General features: G+C 42.4%; 3 protein-coding genes across 5 annotated transcripts; all 3 read right to left on the reverse strand.

The window, feature by feature from the left end:
- Positions 1-2,613: 2,613 nt before the first annotated feature.
- LOC135107614 (uncharacterized) lies at positions 2,614-5,594 on the reverse strand. The gene is made up of 5 exons (XM_064017657.1): positions 5,330-5,594; positions 4,753-4,779; positions 3,615-3,800; positions 3,367-3,421; positions 2,614-3,192 (listed from the first exon to the last, which is right to left on the reverse strand). Exons 1-5 carry the CDS (start codon positions 5,577-5,579, stop codon positions 3,012-3,014), a joined length of 699 nt encoding a protein of 232 aa, XP_063873727.1. The 5' UTR covers positions 5,580-5,594; the 3' UTR covers positions 2,614-3,011.
- A 2,541-nt stretch (positions 5,595-8,135) lies between these two features.
- On the reverse strand, positions 8,136-11,168 carry LOC135107615 (uncharacterized). The gene is made up of 5 exons (XM_064017658.1): positions 10,904-11,168; positions 10,351-10,377; positions 9,232-9,417; positions 8,950-9,004; positions 8,136-8,740 (listed from the first exon to the last, which is right to left on the reverse strand). Exons 1-5 carry the CDS (start codon positions 11,151-11,153, stop codon positions 8,560-8,562), a joined length of 699 nt encoding a protein of 232 aa, XP_063873728.1. The 5' UTR covers positions 11,154-11,168; the 3' UTR covers positions 8,136-8,559.
- Positions 11,169-14,598: 3,430 nt separating this feature from the next.
- LOC135107617 (perlucin-like protein) lies at positions 14,599-16,936 on the reverse strand. 3 transcript variants are annotated; one of them, XM_064017662.1, is made up of 5 exons: positions 16,691-16,936; positions 16,379-16,405; positions 15,657-15,839; positions 15,274-15,334; positions 14,599-14,936 (listed from the first exon to the last, which is right to left on the reverse strand). In XM_064017662.1, the coding sequence occupies exons 1-5, from the start codon at positions 16,722-16,724 to the stop codon at positions 14,744-14,746; spliced, it is 498 nt and encodes a 165-aa protein (XP_063873732.1). In that variant the 5' UTR covers positions 16,725-16,936; the 3' UTR covers positions 14,599-14,743. The 3 variants fall into 3 exon arrangements, with proteins under 3 accessions (XP_063873732.1, XP_063873733.1, XP_063873734.1); XM_064017663.1 differs by having other exon boundaries at positions 16,379-16,402; positions 16,691-16,874; XM_064017664.1 differs by lacking the exon at positions 16,691-16,936 and having other exon boundaries at positions 16,262-16,397.
- Between the last annotated feature and the right edge of the window lie 803 nt (positions 16,937-17,739).

Consider the following 17,739-nt stretch of genomic DNA (forward strand, 5'->3'; position numbering starts at 1 on the left):
TAACCCCAATGATTTTACGAAGGCATTTCAGTACAGTGACTGATTATTATTATCTGATTATACTTCATTCCTGAAACTCGTGTAAACAATAGTTCTTTTACGAGGAAGGGTCACCACACACGAGGGTTCCCTCTTCCCATAACACGAGCGTTCCCTCTTCCCATAACACGAGCGTTCCCTCTTCCCATAACAAGAAATACCTCAGTTCCTGAAACGCAAAGGCAGTGTGATTCTCCAAACTTGGTGATATTCTTCCCAGAAAGGAGTTACCTGTTTATTCAATTATATATTATTTTCTATGTGATAAGGAACCTGATAAAGGGTACACAAAGTATGAGAGATAAGAAAAAAAATCCAATTTAACAGCCACTTCTAGATTATAGGAGGAATTCTAGAAAGTTAACCACAATATTTTCAGAGGTGTTCTGATACCAAGCATACCTACCGCGGCAATGAACAAAAACATGCGTACTCCACCACTCAGCTGTGCCATTCACATTCTTCGTCTAAAATAAGGGCGCGCATTTTGAATTGCTTTCTGTTTTACCATTTCATAAGAACTATTTACAAAGGCCACGGAGAGGATTAATCATGAATCCTTTTCCGTCGATGACGCAGAATTCTTGTTAAACTGTCACTAGAATTAACGAATTGTCCTTGAAAACTCCAATGAATTCTACTTCAGATGTTAAAATTTTTGAAGGTAAGATGCTGAAACGAATGAAAGTGCGATCCTGGTGCAGGCCGTATTTACCGTTTACCGTATTTGTGTTGCGTCACCACTGTCATGCCCATTCTCTCTTAGGAACGCCATAGAAACACCGAGAAATTGATCTGAAGGCAGGATAAATAACCAGCCATAAAAAGTGTCCTAACCGGCAACTGGATCCCTGGAATGAAGGTATTAGGTATAACATTTTAGATGTTGGGACCAAACGAGTGCCAAATTCTAAGATAATCTTTTAACCCTCCTGGCAGTCTTGCCCGTTCCCATATAGTAAACGTGCAGGATGGCGTCAAAAGATTCCTGCCCCATTGACTTCCCTCCTCTAACTGTCTGTCTTCAATCTCTCATTCCCCCCCGCAACGTTGGATCTCTTGTTGTCCTTTGACACTATTTCCAAGCTTCTCTAAAATTGTTAATGATATGCCTCGCCCTTCCATGGCCCGCTGAGCATATATATATATATATATATATATATATATATATATATATATATATATATATATATATATATATATATATATATATATATATATATATATATATATATGAGGGCAACTGGTCAAGTTTGAATCTGGTCAAAGTTTGAATGAAAAAAAAGTGCACCATTTGAATGCCTGTTCCCAGAGCAATAACAAATAGGAAGGTCAACACTTTTGGAATCTTTGTACGTCCAAGATATCAGAAGCGGAAAGGTGATCGTTTTCTTTCTCCATTTTTTTTTTTTCAGTGGACGTGGGCAGTCGCTTGACGCTCCGACTAGTGACGACAGCGTAGCCCTTAGGACTTACTCTAAGTAATTTTGCGAGATTTTAATAAACATGGCCTAAAAACTTTGTAGTACACATTCAACCAATCCATCTATCGGTGATGCCCTCCGAAGTTATTTAACTTGCTGCAGAACATTTTGTCAATCAATGGTCGTTGCAGTGGTAAAAGGACTTAAGGATGGTTAACTATTAGACAGTCGTATTTTTGTTTCTTTGTGTTTATCAAGGCGGCAGTTATAAGTGGTTTGTGTGGTTTGTTAGGACTGTAACTGTGTAGGATTTCTGTAGTAGTGTCATCGATGCATCACTTCCTCACGCCTACTTCGGAATTAATTAAGGGATATTATTTATCTATCAAAGCATTCTGAAAGTGTGTGTTTGTGTGTGTGTGTGTAAGTGGGTAAGTGGGTGGGTGGATGGGAAGTGTGTTTCCTCATAGTACTTAGAGCTCCAATTTCTCTCTCTCTCTCTCTCTCTCTCTCTCTCTCTCTCTCTCTCTCTCTCTCTCTCTCTCTCTCTCTCTCTGCTTGTGTTTGTGTGTTTGTGTTCAAAGACAATACACAATACTGATTATCTTTTGTTAGTTCAAAGAAATCTTGGCCATCTCTTTTATTCATTCTTTCTTTCTTTCTTTTCATGCTCTTCTTCCTCAGTTTCTTTTTGGATTTACCACCAACATCGTTGCCATTGTAACCTTTCAACTTCTGAGCACCAGCAGGGCGTCACTTATTACATCACCAGAGTAATCCTGGATGGATGATTTCACATAGCTAAAATGAAACTGCAGACACGAAAAGGTTGGAAATGCTTGTGGCGGCCTTGGTGTCGTGATAAATCATACCCGTCATGCTACACCACACTATTATAGCAAGCTTCAATGACGGAGCTCATTAGGCGGGACTGACAGATTTATGATACTTCGATTATGTTTACAGCACATGCTGTGGTTGGCTGTTGCTGTTTCATAACGTCGTTGCACTGTCGGAGAAGAAGAATCCGTATTCTTAATCGCTTTGTTCTCTCACTGGGACTATTTTCAAAGGTCTCAGATTAGTCATATTCTCACAGGTGATTGTTTCTCATTCTTGATGCAGCACAGGAATAATGATAAGCAAACAATGTATTTCAGGGCAGCTCGTTAGAGGTGCAGATTCCTTGTTAGACAATAGTACAATGGTAATAATAATAATAATAATAATAATAATAATAATAATAATAATAATAATAAATAAATAATATTTTTCACTAGAGCACATTAAAGATGAAGACATCCTGTTAGCGTAGCATTAAAAAAAAAAAAAAATTGAAACCCACAATAGCTTTCACTACAGCTTGTTAAAAAGGTGTTAATTCTTACTTAACCTGGCACTAGAATCATGGAAACATCCTTGAAAGATACAGTAATTTCCTTTAAATGCGCTCGTAAACCCTGTTGAAAGCAATCGAGATGAGACGCCGAAACGGTTCCTTAGAAACTGAAAAGCGTACAGTATGTATAGCGCAGCGAGCGAGCGAGTTCAGAAAAAGTACTGACAGATGGCGTGGTGCTCGCGGTCTCCTGGATAGTCCTTGTAGTAATATCTAGTAGGGCAGATGGCCAGGTAATTTTCCCTAGTGCCTCCGTTGGGTTCCGGCTCGCAGGGATCCCAGTGAGGGCCGCCCATAGGTATCTTTGAGCTATCGTGCTCCCACCGCCAGCTGGAAGGAGGAAGTGGTTAGGAAGGGTGGCAGGGGCAAAGCTTCCATGTGCCATGCTTAACTTTATTTCCGTCGTTTCTCTCTCTCTCTCTCTCTCTCTCTCTCTCTCTCTCTCTCTCTCTCTCTCTCTCTCTCTCTCTCTCTCTCTCTCTCTCTCTCTCTCGTCATACTTACGTCCCCTCCAGGACTTCGTCCGTGCCTCCGATCCAGAAGCATTTATCCGTCAAGGCTGTGGAGGAAAAGATACGTGTCATCTTCCTGTATCACCTGCTCCCTTGTTATTAAATTAACTAAACCGACCAGACATTTTGATATTTTTTTTTTTACTAATGATTTACGTGATAGTAAATAGCAAGTGAGCGGTGTTTCTTGTAGTCTTTGTGTCCTTGTGTCAGTTTTCTTCGCATTTTAAAGGAAATTACCTGGAGTGTCAAGAATGTGATGGTAGACGATGTTGTGGAGGTCCCCGTCCACCACAGCGAGAGTGCCCATCATCATTTCGCAGGTGCTGAGCATGGAATGCCAAGTGCCATAGGTGGTGAGGAACAAGAGGCACTTGGGCACCACTGAATCAGGATCATAATTAACGAAGGGAGCCGGACATATATCTGAGGGCAAGGAAAGCTGGTGAGTAGTCTGGGTTGATTAGTACCGTCTAGAGAGGGACTCATTAGATTCAGTTCACATAATTTTTTTTTTCGTAAGGCGAGAGCGTAAGGTTAGAAAAACAAGTATTCTAATGGAGCTGTTCCCATTGTGCCGCGTGGCCAGATTCCCGTGTGGCAGATATGCATCCGCCACGTACACTCCTAAGCCGTCCGGCGCAGCGCGCTCTAGAATGCTGTTGAAGTCTTCGGAACACCTGAGACGCACAGTTTTTCCCCGCACGGCATACGTTGCTCTTCCGTTGCAGGGACAGGGTGCCGTTGTCCCTGTTGTCCCTTTATTCGAAGATTCTGCGCTCGCAGCAGGCGAGCCATGCGGGAAGAAACTGCTCGTAGGAGGACATGCATTCTAGACTCCCTCTCGCATGGCCGTCTTACCGTCCGTAAGAAGAAAAAAAAGAGAAAAAAAAAAAACCGCGCTTAAGGTTGTAATATAAAGTGAGCCGCAAGAAGCCGGCAGCTCTACACGTGATAGTTTTCGTGTAAAGCATATCTTTCACATAGCCACCTATCATCTATAGCCATAGCTTTATAAAAGTCTTCTTTTAAAGTATTTCTGTTGCCTTGGCATTGATTACAGATCGAACAGTAAGAAACGAATTAAGGGTAGATAAAATTATATTTCTAAAGAGATAGGATAACACTGGTTCGTAAACAGAGTGGTAGACGAATGAAAAAAAAAAAAGACTTATTAATCAGGTATGAGTATTTAGGCGGTTGGGAACTTTGAAAAATATAGACAAATTTAGTGATAGGGATGATAACCGGATGTAACTATGTATGTTTTTATACGAGGACTGACTCCTCCAAGCATGCTGGCTTTTTGCAGCTTTGCCTATGTTATGTTATGATAGGAAGCTCGTCAGCTGTAGCAAACCGTTACTGGTGTACTCACCCACTGCCGAGGAGAGGCCAACAACGGCTGAAAAAGAAACGAAAGTACCGTGAGTGTTGCAGTTAGTGTTAGACTGATGAGAGAGAGAGAGAGAGAGAGAGAGAGAGAGAGAGAGAGAGAGAGAGAGAGAGAGAGAGAGAGAGAGAGAGAGAGAGAGAGAGAGAGAGAGATAAAAGGCAGAAGTGCATGGTGGTATCTCTGGCTCGCATCTTGAAACGTTTCGGCGTCTTTTTAGCTGGACTCTTTAGCTGTAGGAAGCTGTGATGGAAGTCACATAATGTTTTCATGATTCTAGTGATGACTTAACTAGGATTTTGCATCATCATGAGAAGAATGACCATGGCAACCTAACTACTGATCTCCGTGTCCTTGGAAAACAGTCCTTATGAGAGAACAAAGCGTTTGAAGAAACGAGCCAGTCTTTTGAGTCTTTTAAAGCCACAATAATAAAATATGCTTTTTAGCAACAATTTTTCTCTGTATGACCTTTCCGTATGTGTGTGTGTGTGTGTGTGTGTGTGTGTGTGTGTGTGTGTGTGTGTGTGTGTGTGTGTGGAGCAAAGAACACAAGTTTCACCTGCGGCCACAGCAAGCGTCGCTATCCACTTCATGTCGGCCTGAGCGTGGTGCGTTGTGGGGAGCAGCAGGCGTCGCGTCTCAGATATACGTAGTGTGTCGACACGCTCCTGGCGACTCTCACACTGCCTCTCGTATCCACCCCCGTCACTGTCCCGTCTTCGGGTTCCCTTATCTTGCAAGGTTTCATGGAGATGAGAGTTACGTGTCTCATTCGAGGAATTACGTATTAGTATACCGACAACTTCCATTGGTAAGGATTACTCCCTTAACTCTTGCCGCTGTGCTTGTGCTCTGTTAACCCTGTAGGAAATGTTTGCATGGACACCATAAAAATAAAGGAATAGGTGGCTAATGTTGCCTTTTATAATGTTCAGAACTATTTAAGAGACTGCAGTACAAATAGTAAGTGTATAGAAGCTCGTAAGTGAGTAAAAAAAATCGTACACCAGTGAAAGGATTAAAAGATGACCCTTTTTGTTCCTCTGACTTCATTGCGGCACACGTTGGTGACTCGCTTGATGCAGGAGGCAAACTTCTTCATCATCTCGTTCTTCCCAGTCGTGCATCGGATTTTCATGACACATAATACTTCCTCTTGTAAAGTTATTTTCTGAGTAATAAGAAATAACATTGATGATTTCGAACGTATCAGTTATTTTATCAAATTTTTAAAGATATGTAATTTTCCTTCCTGTAATTTGATCTGTGTAGATGATAAAAACATTGCTGTGTGACGTCTCAGAACACCTAACTTCATAGAAGCTGTTTTAGCTAGAGATGAGATGTGAAGTTTCCAGTTCAGATTATAAGTAAAGGACAGACCGAGGATGTTCAGTGTAGAAGAGGGGGACAGTTGAGTGTCATTGAAGAAGAGGGGATAGTTGTCTGGAAGGTTGTGTCGAGTTGATAGATGGAGGAATTGAGTTTTTGAGGCATTGAAAAATACCAAGTTTGCTCTGCCCTAATCAGAAATTTTAGAAAGATCAGAAGTCATGCGTTCTGTGTCTTCCCTGCGTGAAATGTTTACTTCCTGAAGGGTTGGACGTCTATGAAAAGACGTGGAAAAGTGCAGGGTGGTATCATCAGCGTAGGAGTGGATAGGACAAGAAGTTTGGTTTAGAAGATCATTAATGAATAATAAGAAGAGAGTGGGTGACAGGACAGAACCCTGAGGAACACCACTGTTAATAGATTTAGGAGAAGAACAGTGACTGTCTACCACAGCAGCAATAGAACGGTCAGAAAGGAAACTCGAGATGAAGTTACAGAGGGAAGCTTTGTGCCAAACTCTATCAAAAGCTTTTGATATATCCAAGGCAACAGCAAAAGTTTCACCAAAACCTCTAAAAGAGGATGACCAAGACTCAGTAAGGAAAGCCAGAAGATCACCAGTAGAGCGGCCTTCAAGGAACCCATACGGGGTTGTGAAGTGATAGATGTTTAAGAATCTTCCTGTTGAGGATAGATTCAAAAACTTTAGATAGGCAGGAAATTAAAGCAATAGGACGGTAGTTTGAGAGATTAGAACGGTCACACTTTTTAGGAACAGGCTGAATGTAGGCAAACTTCCAGCAAGAAGGAAAGGTAGATGTTGACAGACAGAGCTGAAAGAGTTTGACTAGGCAAGGGGCAAGCACGGAGGCACAGTTTCGGAGAACAATAGGAGGGACCCCATCAGGTCCATAAGCCTTCCGAGGGTTTAGGCCAGCAAGGGCATGGAAAACATCATTGCGAAGAATTTTAATTGGTAGCATGAAGTAGTCAGAGGGTGGAGGAGAGGGAGGAACAAGCCCTGAATCGTCCAAGGTAGAGTTTTTAGCAAAGCTTTGAACGAAGAGTTCAGCTTTAGGGATAGATGTGATAGCAGTGGTGCCATCTGGTTGAAATAAAATGAGGGAAAGAAGAAGAAGCAAATTTATAGATGTTTTTGGCTAGATGCCAAAGAAAAGTTGAGGGGGGTGTCAAGACACTTAGGGTCGATACCAGAAGAGCAGTCCGATCTGGGGACATTTGTGGTCCCCTCCCCCAGATGGGGACTCTGAGGCTAGTGTAGGAGTCGTCATGATAATTTTGAATTTTGAGTGAAGGGTGTGTGTGTAATTAGGTGCTTGTAGTTTTGTGTGAAGGAGGTGAGTTGTCTTTGTGTGTGTGTGTGTGTGTGTGTGTGTGTGTGTGTGTGTGTGTGTGTGTGTGTGTGTTTTGATGCAGCACAGGAATAATGATATTCAAAGATAATATTGATTATCTTTTGTTAGTTCAAAGAAATCTTGGCCATCTCTTTTATTCATTCTTTCTTTCTTTCTTTTCATGCTCTTCTTCCTCAGTTTCTTTTTGGATTTACCACCAACATCGTTGCCATTGTAACCTTTCAACTTCTGAGCACCAGCAGGGCGTCACTTATTACATCACCAGAGTAATCCTGGATGGATGATTTCACATAGCTAAAATGAAACTGCAGACACGAAAAGGTTGGAAATGCTTGTGGCGGCCTTGGTGTCGTGATAAATCATACCCGTCATGCTACACCACACTATTATAGCAAGCTTGAGGGAAGCCACTGCAATGACGGAGCTCATTAGGCGGGACTGACAGATTTATGATACTTCGATTATGTTTACAGCACATGCTGTGGTTGGCTGTTGCTGTTTCATAACGTCGTTGCACTGTCGGAGAAGAAGAATCCGTATTCTTAATCGCTTTGTTCTCTCACTGGGACTATTTTCAAAGGTCTCAGATTAGTCATATTCTCACAGGTGATTGTTTCTCATTCTTGATGCAGCACAGGAATAATGATAAGCAAACAATGTATTTCAGGGCAGCTTGTTAGAGGTGCAGATTCCTTGTTAGACAATAGTACAATGGTAATAATAATAATAATAATAATAATAATAATAATAATAAATAATAATAATAATAATAATAATAATAATAATAATAAAAAAAACAAATGATATTTTTCACTAGAGCACATTAAAGATGAACACATCCTGTTAGCGTAGCATTAAAAAAAAAAAAAAAGAAACTTGAAAACCAAAATAGCTTTCACTACAGCTTGTTAAAAGGTGTTAATTCTTACTTAACCTGGCACTAGAATCATGGAAACATCCTTGAAAGATACAGGAACTTCCTGTAAATGCGCTCGTAAACCCTGTTGAAAGCAATCGAGATGAGACGCCGAAACGGTTCCTTAAAAATTGACAGTATGTACAGCGCAGCGAGCGAGCGAGTTTAGTAAAAGTACTGACAGACAGCGTGGTGTTGGCTGCTTCCTGGATAGTCACTGTAGTAATACTTCTTCGGACAGATGGCCAGGTAATTTTCCCTAGTGCCTCCGTTGGGTTCCTGAGAGCAGGGATCCCAGTGAGGGCCGCTCATAGGTATCTTTGAGCCATCGTACTCCCACCGCCAGCTGGAAGGAGGAAGTGGTTAGGAAGGGTGGCAGGGACAAAGCTTCCATGTGCCATGCTTAACTTTATTTTCGTCGTTCTCTCTCTCTCTCTCTCTCTCTCTCTCTCTCTCTCTCTCTCTCTCTCTCTCTCTCTCTCTCTCTCTTTCTCTATCTCTCTCTCTCTCTCTCTCTCTCTCTCTCTCTCTCTCTCTCTCTCTCCTCATACTTACGTTCCCTCCATGGCTTCGTCAGTGCCTCCGATCCAAAAGCATCTATCCGTCAAGGCTGCGGAGGAAAAGATACGTGTTAACGAGAACATTTTACCTTAACTCCGTTACTGACATCTTCCTGTATGACCTGCCTCCTTGTTATTAAGTTAACTAAACTGGCCAAACACTTTGAAATTATTTTTTTTACTAATGATTTAGGTGATAGTGAATGGCAAGTGAGCGGTGTTTCTTGTAGTCTTTGTGTCCTTGTGTCAGTTTCCTTCACTTTGAAAAGGAAATTACCTGGAGTGTCAATAATATGCTTGTAGACGATGTTGTGGAGGTCCCCGTTCACCATAGCGAGGGAGCCATTCACTATTTCGCAGGTGCTGAGCATGGTATACCACGTGCCATAGGTGGTGAGGAACAAGAGGCACTTGGGCACCACTGAATCAGGATCATAATTAACGAAGGGAGCCGGACATATATCTGAGGGCAAGGAAAGCTGGTGAGTAGTCTGGGTTGATTAGTACCGTCTAGAGAGGGACTCATTAGATTCAGTTCACATAATTTTTTTCTCGTAAGGCGAGAGCGTAAGGTTAGAAAAATAAGTATTCTAATGGAGCTGTTCCCACTGTGCCGCGTGGCCAGATTCCCGTGTGGCAGATATGCATCCGCCACGCCACGTACACTCCTAAGCCGTCCGGCGCAGCGCGCTCTAGAATGCTGTTGAAGTCTTCGGAACACCTGAGACGCACAGTTTTTCCCCGCACGGCATACGTTGCTCTTCCGTTGCAGGGACAGGGTGCCGTTGTCCTGTTGTCCCTTTATTTGAAGATTCTGCGCTCGCAGCAGGCGAGCCGTGCGGGAAGAAACTGCTCGTAGGAGGACATGCATTCTAGACTCCCTCTCGCATGGCCGTCTTACCGTCCGTAAGAAGAAAAAAAAGAGAAAAAAAAAAACCGCGCTTAAGGTTGTAATATAAAGTGAGCCGCAAGAAGCCGGCAGCTCTACACGTGATAGTTTTCGTGTAAAGCATATCTTTCACATAGCCACCTATCATCTATAGCCATAGCATTAGTCATAGCTTCAGCCATAGCTGATTACAGATCGAACAGTAAGAAACGAATTGAGGGTAGATAAAATTATATTTCTAAAGAGATAGGATAACACTGGTTCGTAAACAGAGTGGTAGACGAATGAAAAAAAAAAGACTTATTAATCAGGTATGAGTATTTAGGCGGTTGGGAACTTTGAAAAATATAGACAAATTTAGTGATAGGGATGATAACTGGATGTAACTATGTATGTTTTTATACGAGGACTGACTCCTCCAAGCATGCTGGCTTTTTGCAGCTTTCCCTATGTTATGTTATGATAGGAAGCTCGTCAGCTGTAGCAAACCGTTACTGGTGTACTCACCCACTGCCGAGGAGAGGCCAACAACGGCTGAAAAAGAAACGAAAGTACCGTGAGTGTTGCAGTTAGTGTTAGACTGATGAGAGAGAGAGAGAGAGAGAGAGAGAGAGAGAGAGAGAGAGAGAGAGAGAGAGAGAGAGAGAGAGAGAGAGATAAAAGGCAGAAGTGCATGGTGGTATCTCTGGCTCGCATCTTGAAACGTTTCGGCGTCTTTTTAGCTGGACTCTTTAGCTGTAGGAAGCTGTGATGGAAGTCACATAATGTTTTCATGATTCTAGTGATGACTTAACTAGGATTTTGCATCATCATGAGAAGAATGACCATGGCAACCTAACTACTGATCTCCGTGTCCTTGGAAAACAGTCCTTATGAGAGAACAAAGCGTTTGAAGAAACGAGCCAGAGTCTTGAGCGACTACCTTCTTTAAAGCCACAATAATAAAATATGCTTTTTAGCAACAATTTTTCTCTGTATGACCTTTCCGTGTGTGTGTGTGTGTGTGTGTGTGTGTGTGTGTGTGTGTGTGTGTGTGTGGAGCAAAGAACACAAGTTTCACCTGCGGCCACAGCAAGCGTCGCTATCCACTTCATGTCGGCCTGAGCGTGGTGCGTTGTGGGGAGCAGCAGGCGTCGCGTCTCAGATATACGTAGTGTGTCGACACGCTCCTGGCGACTCTCACACTGCCTCTCGTATCCACCCCCGTCACTGTCCCGTCTTCGGGTTCCCTTATCTTGCAAGGTTTCATGGAGATGAGAGTTACGTGTCTCATTCGAGGAATTACGTATTAGTATACCGACAACTTCCATTGGTAAGGATTACTCCCTTAACTCTTGCCGCTGTGCTTGTGCTCTGTTAACCCTGTAGGAAATGTTTGCATGGACACCATAAAAATAAAGGAATAGGTGGCTAATGTTGCCTTTTATAATGTTCAGAACTATTTAAGAGACTGCAGTACAAATAGTAAATGTATAGAAGCTCGTAAGTGAGTAAAAAAAATCGTACACCAGTGAAAGGATTAAAAGATGACCCTTTTTGTTCCTCTGACTTCATTGCGGCACACGTTGGTGACTCGCTTGATGCAGGAGGCAAACTTCTTCATCATCTCGTTCTTCCCAGTCGTGCATCGGATTTTCATGACACATAATACTTCCTCTTGTAAAGTTATTTTCTGAGTAATAAGAAATAACATTGATGATTTCGAACGTATCAGTTGTTTATCAATTTTTTAGAAATATGTAATTTTCCTTCCTGTAATTTGATCTGTGCAGACGATAAAAAAACATTGCTGTGTGCACTCTTAAAAAAAAAAAAGAATATATATATATATATATATATATATATATATATATATATATATATATATATATATATATATATATATATATATATATATATATATATATTATGTTATTTTCACTTTTACTTGTGAAGGAGTCTGGCCGAGGCTAGATGAGAAAGAAAAATTCTGGTTAGTGTGGTGATCCAGCCTATGAAAAAAAAAAAACAATACTGTGGGACAAATTAGTTCTGGAAGTGTCTTGATACTCTGCATTTGAAACAGTCCGTCACATGATGGAAAGAAAAGAAAAAAAAAAAAAAAAACGCGCTGAGAGTTCCAGAGTTTGTGTGTGTGGAGTCAACGTGCAAATATCCTTCAACGTCCAAATACTACATTTCTTCCTTTACTCTTCAAGCTTTAGCTCTTTGACTACCGAGTGATTACAGTACAGCGCGTACATACAGGGACTGCCACGTGTAGGCATGATGGCTTCTTGCAGCTTCACTTATTTTCTTTCGTTTTTATTTATTTTTTTATTTATTTATTTATTTTTTTGTCACTTTATATGAGTAACCGCAGACAACTTCATGGAGAACGAACACACCGATAGTCATTAGAGGGTTTCCACCTTGATCACTCCTGTAGATGCCATTGGTGTCTTTAGAGGTTATATACTCGTATATACTCTGAACTTGTGCCTCAACATTTTACTAAGTTTGAGGAAAAGCCGCAGCAGTCAAGGGTTAAATACAACTAAACAGAAAAATCTCGCTCTCTGTAGCCCTTTCATAGTGCTGGCAGATTCTTCCGTCACTAAAGGCCAGCAGAAAATGTCGTGGCAGGTTCACCGTCGCTTTGTCCTGCTTGTAAATGCGCCGTGAGTCATCGATGCTACAAATGTGAGGTGTAAATGATATAGAGAATATTACCGTCCATAGTTTAAAAGCTTCGTTCTCTAAAACTTTTCAAAGGCCACAGATATGACTACTTACATCCTGATGTTTTATTTTTATGAAACTAACACTGAAATCGTAATAAAAAGTTACTTCCCTGTGAAAAGCTGTCGAGATGAAAACCCCCCCAATTTTTTTATTATACGAATCTACTATATCGCCATAATGTTGCATCTTAACGTGGTGACTTAAGAATTTATGCTGTAAACCTGCACCAGATCATTTCAGTAAGGTTGAGAGCTGTAGCAATCAGAGTGAAGTGTCTGTCGAGGAACTGTGGCTGGGTCTTAAAAAAAATTCTACTGCACTGCTTAGAAATAGTTCTCTTAAGTTTATGTACTTGGTGGCATCACTACGAGCCAGTGCTGAGGTCCAGTTTTCCAGAGGCGAATTGGTGGCGGTAGAAATGGCTGGCGTTTAGAGTGTCTCTGGCTGTCTTTGTTTCTGTCTGTAATTACGGGGCTAGGGTGACTATCTTTGTTTGTTTGCTTGTTTGTTTGTTTGTTTGGTTTGTTTGTTTGGTTTGTTTGTTTGTTTGTTTGTTAGAGAGAGAGAGAGAGAGAGAGAGAGAGAGAGAGAGAGAGAGAGAGAGAGAGAGAGAGAGAGAGAGAGAGAGAGAGAGAGAGAGAGAGAGATCGCTCAGTATGTCATTTCCAAAAGCGTAATTGTTGAAGAAGATTTCACAAGGCTGAGCAGTTTATTTCCGAAATGTCCCGATACTGCTCTGTCAAAACAGTTCGAGTCACATAAAGGAGAAAACCCACGAAGAAGTCGAGAATCCCACAGCGGTTTTATAGTCACGACGTCTTTTATCTTTGGACTTTTCTTCATAGTGATCTTATTTGGCTTCCTGCGGCTTCCCTTGTTGTGTTCTTCTGTTCTCGAAAGGCCAAGAACATTTAAGTTACGGGAGATGTAATTGTGGTGACTCTACACCAAAGTATATATTGTACTACCAGTAAAATGCCTGGAAGGCGACTGACAAGCGAAGCTGTCAGTAATGAAACAGTGAAAGCGCCACGCACATCAAGGCCTAATACTTAAATCTTTGCCTAATACTTAAATCACTCTAGCTCAAAACTTTGCGAGAGCCGAATGGTTTTGCTATATACAGTTGGATAGGAAACTTCATTCTGCGTTCAGTGGTGTGTGTCCGCTCTTTTTGAAACAAACAAAAAATTGGTGAAAATTGCAGAAAACTGAGGTTCGGTTTATAAAATCCCATTTTCGACACCTTTCTATTTTTTTGCAAGTTACCCATTGACTTCACCCAATAGAAGAGATGTAATGTATGTACTATAAAACTGATAGAGTTGTACTATCATATGATGCAAATTTCTTTACGATCGGCCGCGTAGTTCAGGAGACATTAGCTTTTCAATAGCACTGCGGTCTGGCCAGACCGGGCAGGGCCGGGCCGTGCCGCTCAAAATTAAACAACCTCTATAGAAAACTTCCCTTCGCTCGTAATGAAGGTAATTTTCTGAGGGGAATAGGGAACCCCATAGAACTGTACATACAAAGAGTGACAGAAAGAATTAGACAGTAGCAGACAGTAGCAGACAGAGAGCCAGAGGTTCCAGAGGGCCTGGCCAGAGAGGGGTCGAGATGGACGGAATTAATCAAAGTAAGTGCAACTTGAAAGCGTAATACAGTTTATAAATCAAGTATCTTATTAAAGGAGGAGTAGGGTGTTTATTTGATGTTTTATATTGGTATGATAGGTTTGTATGGTGTACGAAAATTTACTTAATTACGGAATATTTATGGTAATTAATATGATTCTGATATCATGCGTGTTTTTCTAACTGAACATTAGTTGAACATTAGTTATGTTTATGAATTTGATATTGTCTGTGTTCTTGCACGATGACTGCGTTGATCACTGAATATGTTGAAGAGACATAAAGTGACGCCAAATAACTTTGAACGTTCTGAAGATGAATGCGAGTGAGGAATTTTAACTTGTAAGACATGTAAATAATTAGTAGGAAAGTTACTTATCAAGATATGAAAATGTTTGTGAATTTTCCAGTAGCCTTTATGTACCAAGTCCATGCAACATCTCGGTCCACGGCATAATTGGCAATGGATATTTTTATTGAGAAATTGTTAACAAAGGATCTTGAAGTGCAAATCATTACCAATACCCACATCAGGAAGCTCATAATGCAGGGAAGATTTGACAGATCCCCATATATTTCGCGTTGCCATCACAGCTGTGGAAGTAGAATTTTGGGTTGGGGAGGCACAGGAAATTCTGACTCGTGCCGCCGTCAGGTTCCTCGTGCCTGTTGCAAGGGTACCAGTGGGGCGTGCCGAGAGGAATTTGTGAGTTGTCATGTGTCCACCTCCAGCTGTAGGGGGAGAGAAATACAGGAATGAAGGAAGCGTAGGGGAGTCAAAGCAACAAGAGGCTGTCGGGAAGATAGCCGCCATTGCTTCAGTGCTAAAATCAGTATTCTTAATTAACTTTGCTTTATCACAAGGAGAATTTTCAAAGCCCACTAGTCTTTTAATAGTTATGTAGCTAAGAAAATACAAAATTAACCTCTTAACTTCTCCTTTCCTGTGCGTTGATGCAAACATTTTTTTTACACTGTTCTGAATGTTAACAAAGAATAGCCATAGCAGTGAAAGGGTTAACTTTGTACAAACTTAACGTGGATAACTCATTATGTCGTCCTCACTCACGTGCCGTCCATTACTTCGTCTGTCCCTCCTATCCAGAACGTCTCGTCCCTCAGGTCCTCGGCTGAAACATAAACTGCGACTCAGCATTGGCTGGAAGCCCAAGTTGAAGCAAATAAGATCCACATGTGTGATGCAGGGTTGAGGCATGATACTCAATGAATTAAGCCCATCCTCAGAGGAAGTTTCTAATCTTTTATAAATTTTGCGCCAGGGAAAGAAGCAATGTATGAATAACGTCTGAGTAGCTGAAAAAAAAAAAGGCTAAATGATTTAAGCAAATGAGCTATGAAGCAGTCTAAAGTGTTTCTTCAAAGTTCTGAAAAGCTGTTTATTGGCGAAAGAGGAAAGAAAAAGAGAAGTTGCAAGACGTCATACTCTCCTACCTGGCTGATCGTTGATGTACTCGATCACCTTGGTGTGCAGGTTGCCCGTCAGCGTGGCCAAGTCCGATCCCAGAAGTTGGCAAGACGACTTCATGCCATGCCACGTGTCCTTGGCCCGAAAAAAAAAGATGCATACGTCCTCGTTCCCGTCTCCGAAGTTAACGAAGCCATTGGGACACGTGGCTTATGAGGTGAAATAAAGATTATTACACCGAGGGGAACATGTAGGACATACTGGGCCGTATTTCAAAGCACTTTGACCTCTCTTTTCAAAGACCACAGATATTAACATTCAGGTACACTTGGGTGTTTTTTGTAATGATGATACAGAACCCCTCTTCAGCCATCACATGGATAACAAAAGCATTCTTGAAAACAAAAAAAATAATTATTTTTACTAGAGGCTGATTGAGGAAATGGTCATGAGGCGTCGAAACATTTGAAATTACGAACCATAATGTAATGAAGTCTTCTAGCATTACAAGAAAGCGCTGCTTCTCCCTCCAGGATACAAGGAAGTTAGAATTCAGAGTGGGGGTACCTTACACGCCTGGCTCTGAGTGTTCCCTCCATGATCCTCTTGACCCGCACACACCCTGACCTACCTGCACTTCCCGTGAGGTGACCTACCACTGCTGCAGCCATGCCCCCGCCCAGCCACGCAGCGCTGCCCAGCCCCTCTGGCTCCACCAAGTCTCACAGACACTCAGCGAGGTACTCACCCTGAACTGAGGCGAGACAGAGCGCGGCTGTGAAAAAACGAGAAGCCTGTGTTGGTGACGGGAAGAGAGAGAGAGAGAGAGAGAGAGAGAGAGAGAGAGAGAGAGAGAGAGAGAGAGAGAGAGAGAGAGAGAGAGTTTGGGGGGTGGCGGTCGAGGGCAGGGAAATGAGACAACAGGCGAGGGAAGAGGCCCTTGTCCCCTTCCATCCAACACTTCCTGACAGCATCGAGCTCTCCATGCTTCCCCTGCAAGCTTGTCCTTAATTATTCCCTTCAGCGACTCAGCTCTGTAAGATGCCATTCTGTGACTCACCTGCGGCCACGGCGAGGGATGCTGTCCACTTCATGCCGGCGGGTGCGTTGTGCTAATGTCTAATCTATATATGTGTGTATGTGTGTGTGTGTGGTGGCGCGGCAGTGTGGAAGCCTTTCAGTGAGAGAAGTAGTGAAGGAGTGTGCGTCTGATATAGCCTGGAGAACACCCCGCACTGCACTTCCTCAACACACACACACACACACTCACACACACACACACACAGACACACACACACACGTAGATGACCTAACTGTCCTTCACATCTGCTCTTTTTCATCAGCTTGACTTTCCCAGCATCTTCCATAACAACAGCTGTTCCCATCCCTCCCTCCTTCCTCCACCTCCTCCTCCTCCCGAGTCCTTAATCAACAAGCTGTCTCTTCTCACGCATATCTCTGGCTTTTTATTTCAACCCCACTTTTCCTCCTTCCCTCCTTTGCTTCATTGGTTCCATGGATCTCCGGTTCTAATCCTGGCAGGGAAAGTCAGCGCACGGCTCACCCAACCATTTATCCTTCCCTCGCCTTGGTAGTTAAATGAATACCTGGGGAAACTCGAGGATGGTGAAATATGGGAACCCGTGGCTCTGTGTCCCGGGTTAAGGAGTGTTATGTACTACTAGTTCAAACGCCAATGAGAAGCAGATAAACCTCCAACTTAGCCTTCATTGTATCCCTCCCACATTGTCTCTCTCTCTCTCTCTCTCTCTCTCTCTCTCTCTCTCTCTCTCTCTCTCTCTCTCTCTCCTTCGCTAACAGCTGATAATCAAGCGTCGTTGCTACGTGCAGGAGCGAATCGGCTGCGAGGACTCTCCCTTAGTTACTTATGCGCACCTTTCCTATCCAGTACATGGACGTTAGTAGGCAATTCTCCCTCTTTATCCTCCTGACGTCCCGTTGCTGTAGAGGGTCGTGTTGGTGGTGGTGGTAGTGGTGGTGGTGGAGGGATATAAACAGATCGATAGACAGACAGATAGATAAATGGAGAGAGAGAGAGAGAGAGAGAGAGAGAGAGAGAGAGAGAGAGAGAGAGAGAGAGAGAGAGAG

Source organism: Scylla paramamosain, chromosome 15, assembly GCF_035594125.1.
Source record: "Scylla paramamosain isolate STU-SP2022 chromosome 15, ASM3559412v1, whole genome shotgun sequence".
NCBI classification, from domain to species: Eukaryota; Metazoa; Arthropoda; class Malacostraca; order Decapoda; family Portunidae; genus Scylla; species Scylla paramamosain.

Excerpts from the sequence above, each read along its gene's own strand:
- LOC135107614 (XM_064017657.1), bottom strand. The coding sequence starts at position 5,579 with ATGGAAGTTGTCGGTATACTAATACGTAATTCCTCGAATGAGACACGT. Across the intron at positions 4,780-5,329 it reads GACGCTTGCTGTGGCCGCAG|CCGTTGTTGGCCTCTCCTCG; the intron begins GTGAAACTTGTG and ends TTTCTTTTTCAG. Across the intron at positions 3,801-4,752 it reads TGGCCTCTCCTCGGCAGTGG|ATATATGTCCGGCTCCCTTC; the intron begins GTGAGTACACCA and ends CCTTGCCCTCAG.
- LOC135107615 (XM_064017658.1), bottom strand. The coding sequence starts at position 11,153 with ATGGAAGTTGTCGGTATACTAATACGTAATTCCTCGAATGAGACACGT. Across the intron at positions 9,005-9,231 it reads GCATATTATTGACACTCCAG|CCTTGACGGATAGATGCTTT; the intron begins GTAATTTCCTTT and ends TTTCCTCCGCAG. Across the intron at positions 8,741-8,949 it reads GACGAAGCCATGGAGGGAAC|CTGGCGGTGGGAGTACGATG; the intron begins GTAAGTATGAGG and ends TCCTCCTTCCAG.
- LOC135107617 (XM_064017662.1), bottom strand. The coding sequence starts at position 16,724 with ATGAAGTGGACAGCATCCCTCGCCGTGGCCGCAG. Across the intron at positions 16,406-16,690 it reads ATCCCTCGCCGTGGCCGCAG|CCGCGCTCTGTCTCGCCTCA; the intron begins GTGAGTCACAGA and ends GTTTTTTCACAG. Across the intron at positions 15,335-15,656 it reads GTACATCAACGATCAGCCAG|CCGAGGACCTGAGGGACGAG; the intron begins GTAGGAGAGTAT and ends TTTATGTTTCAG.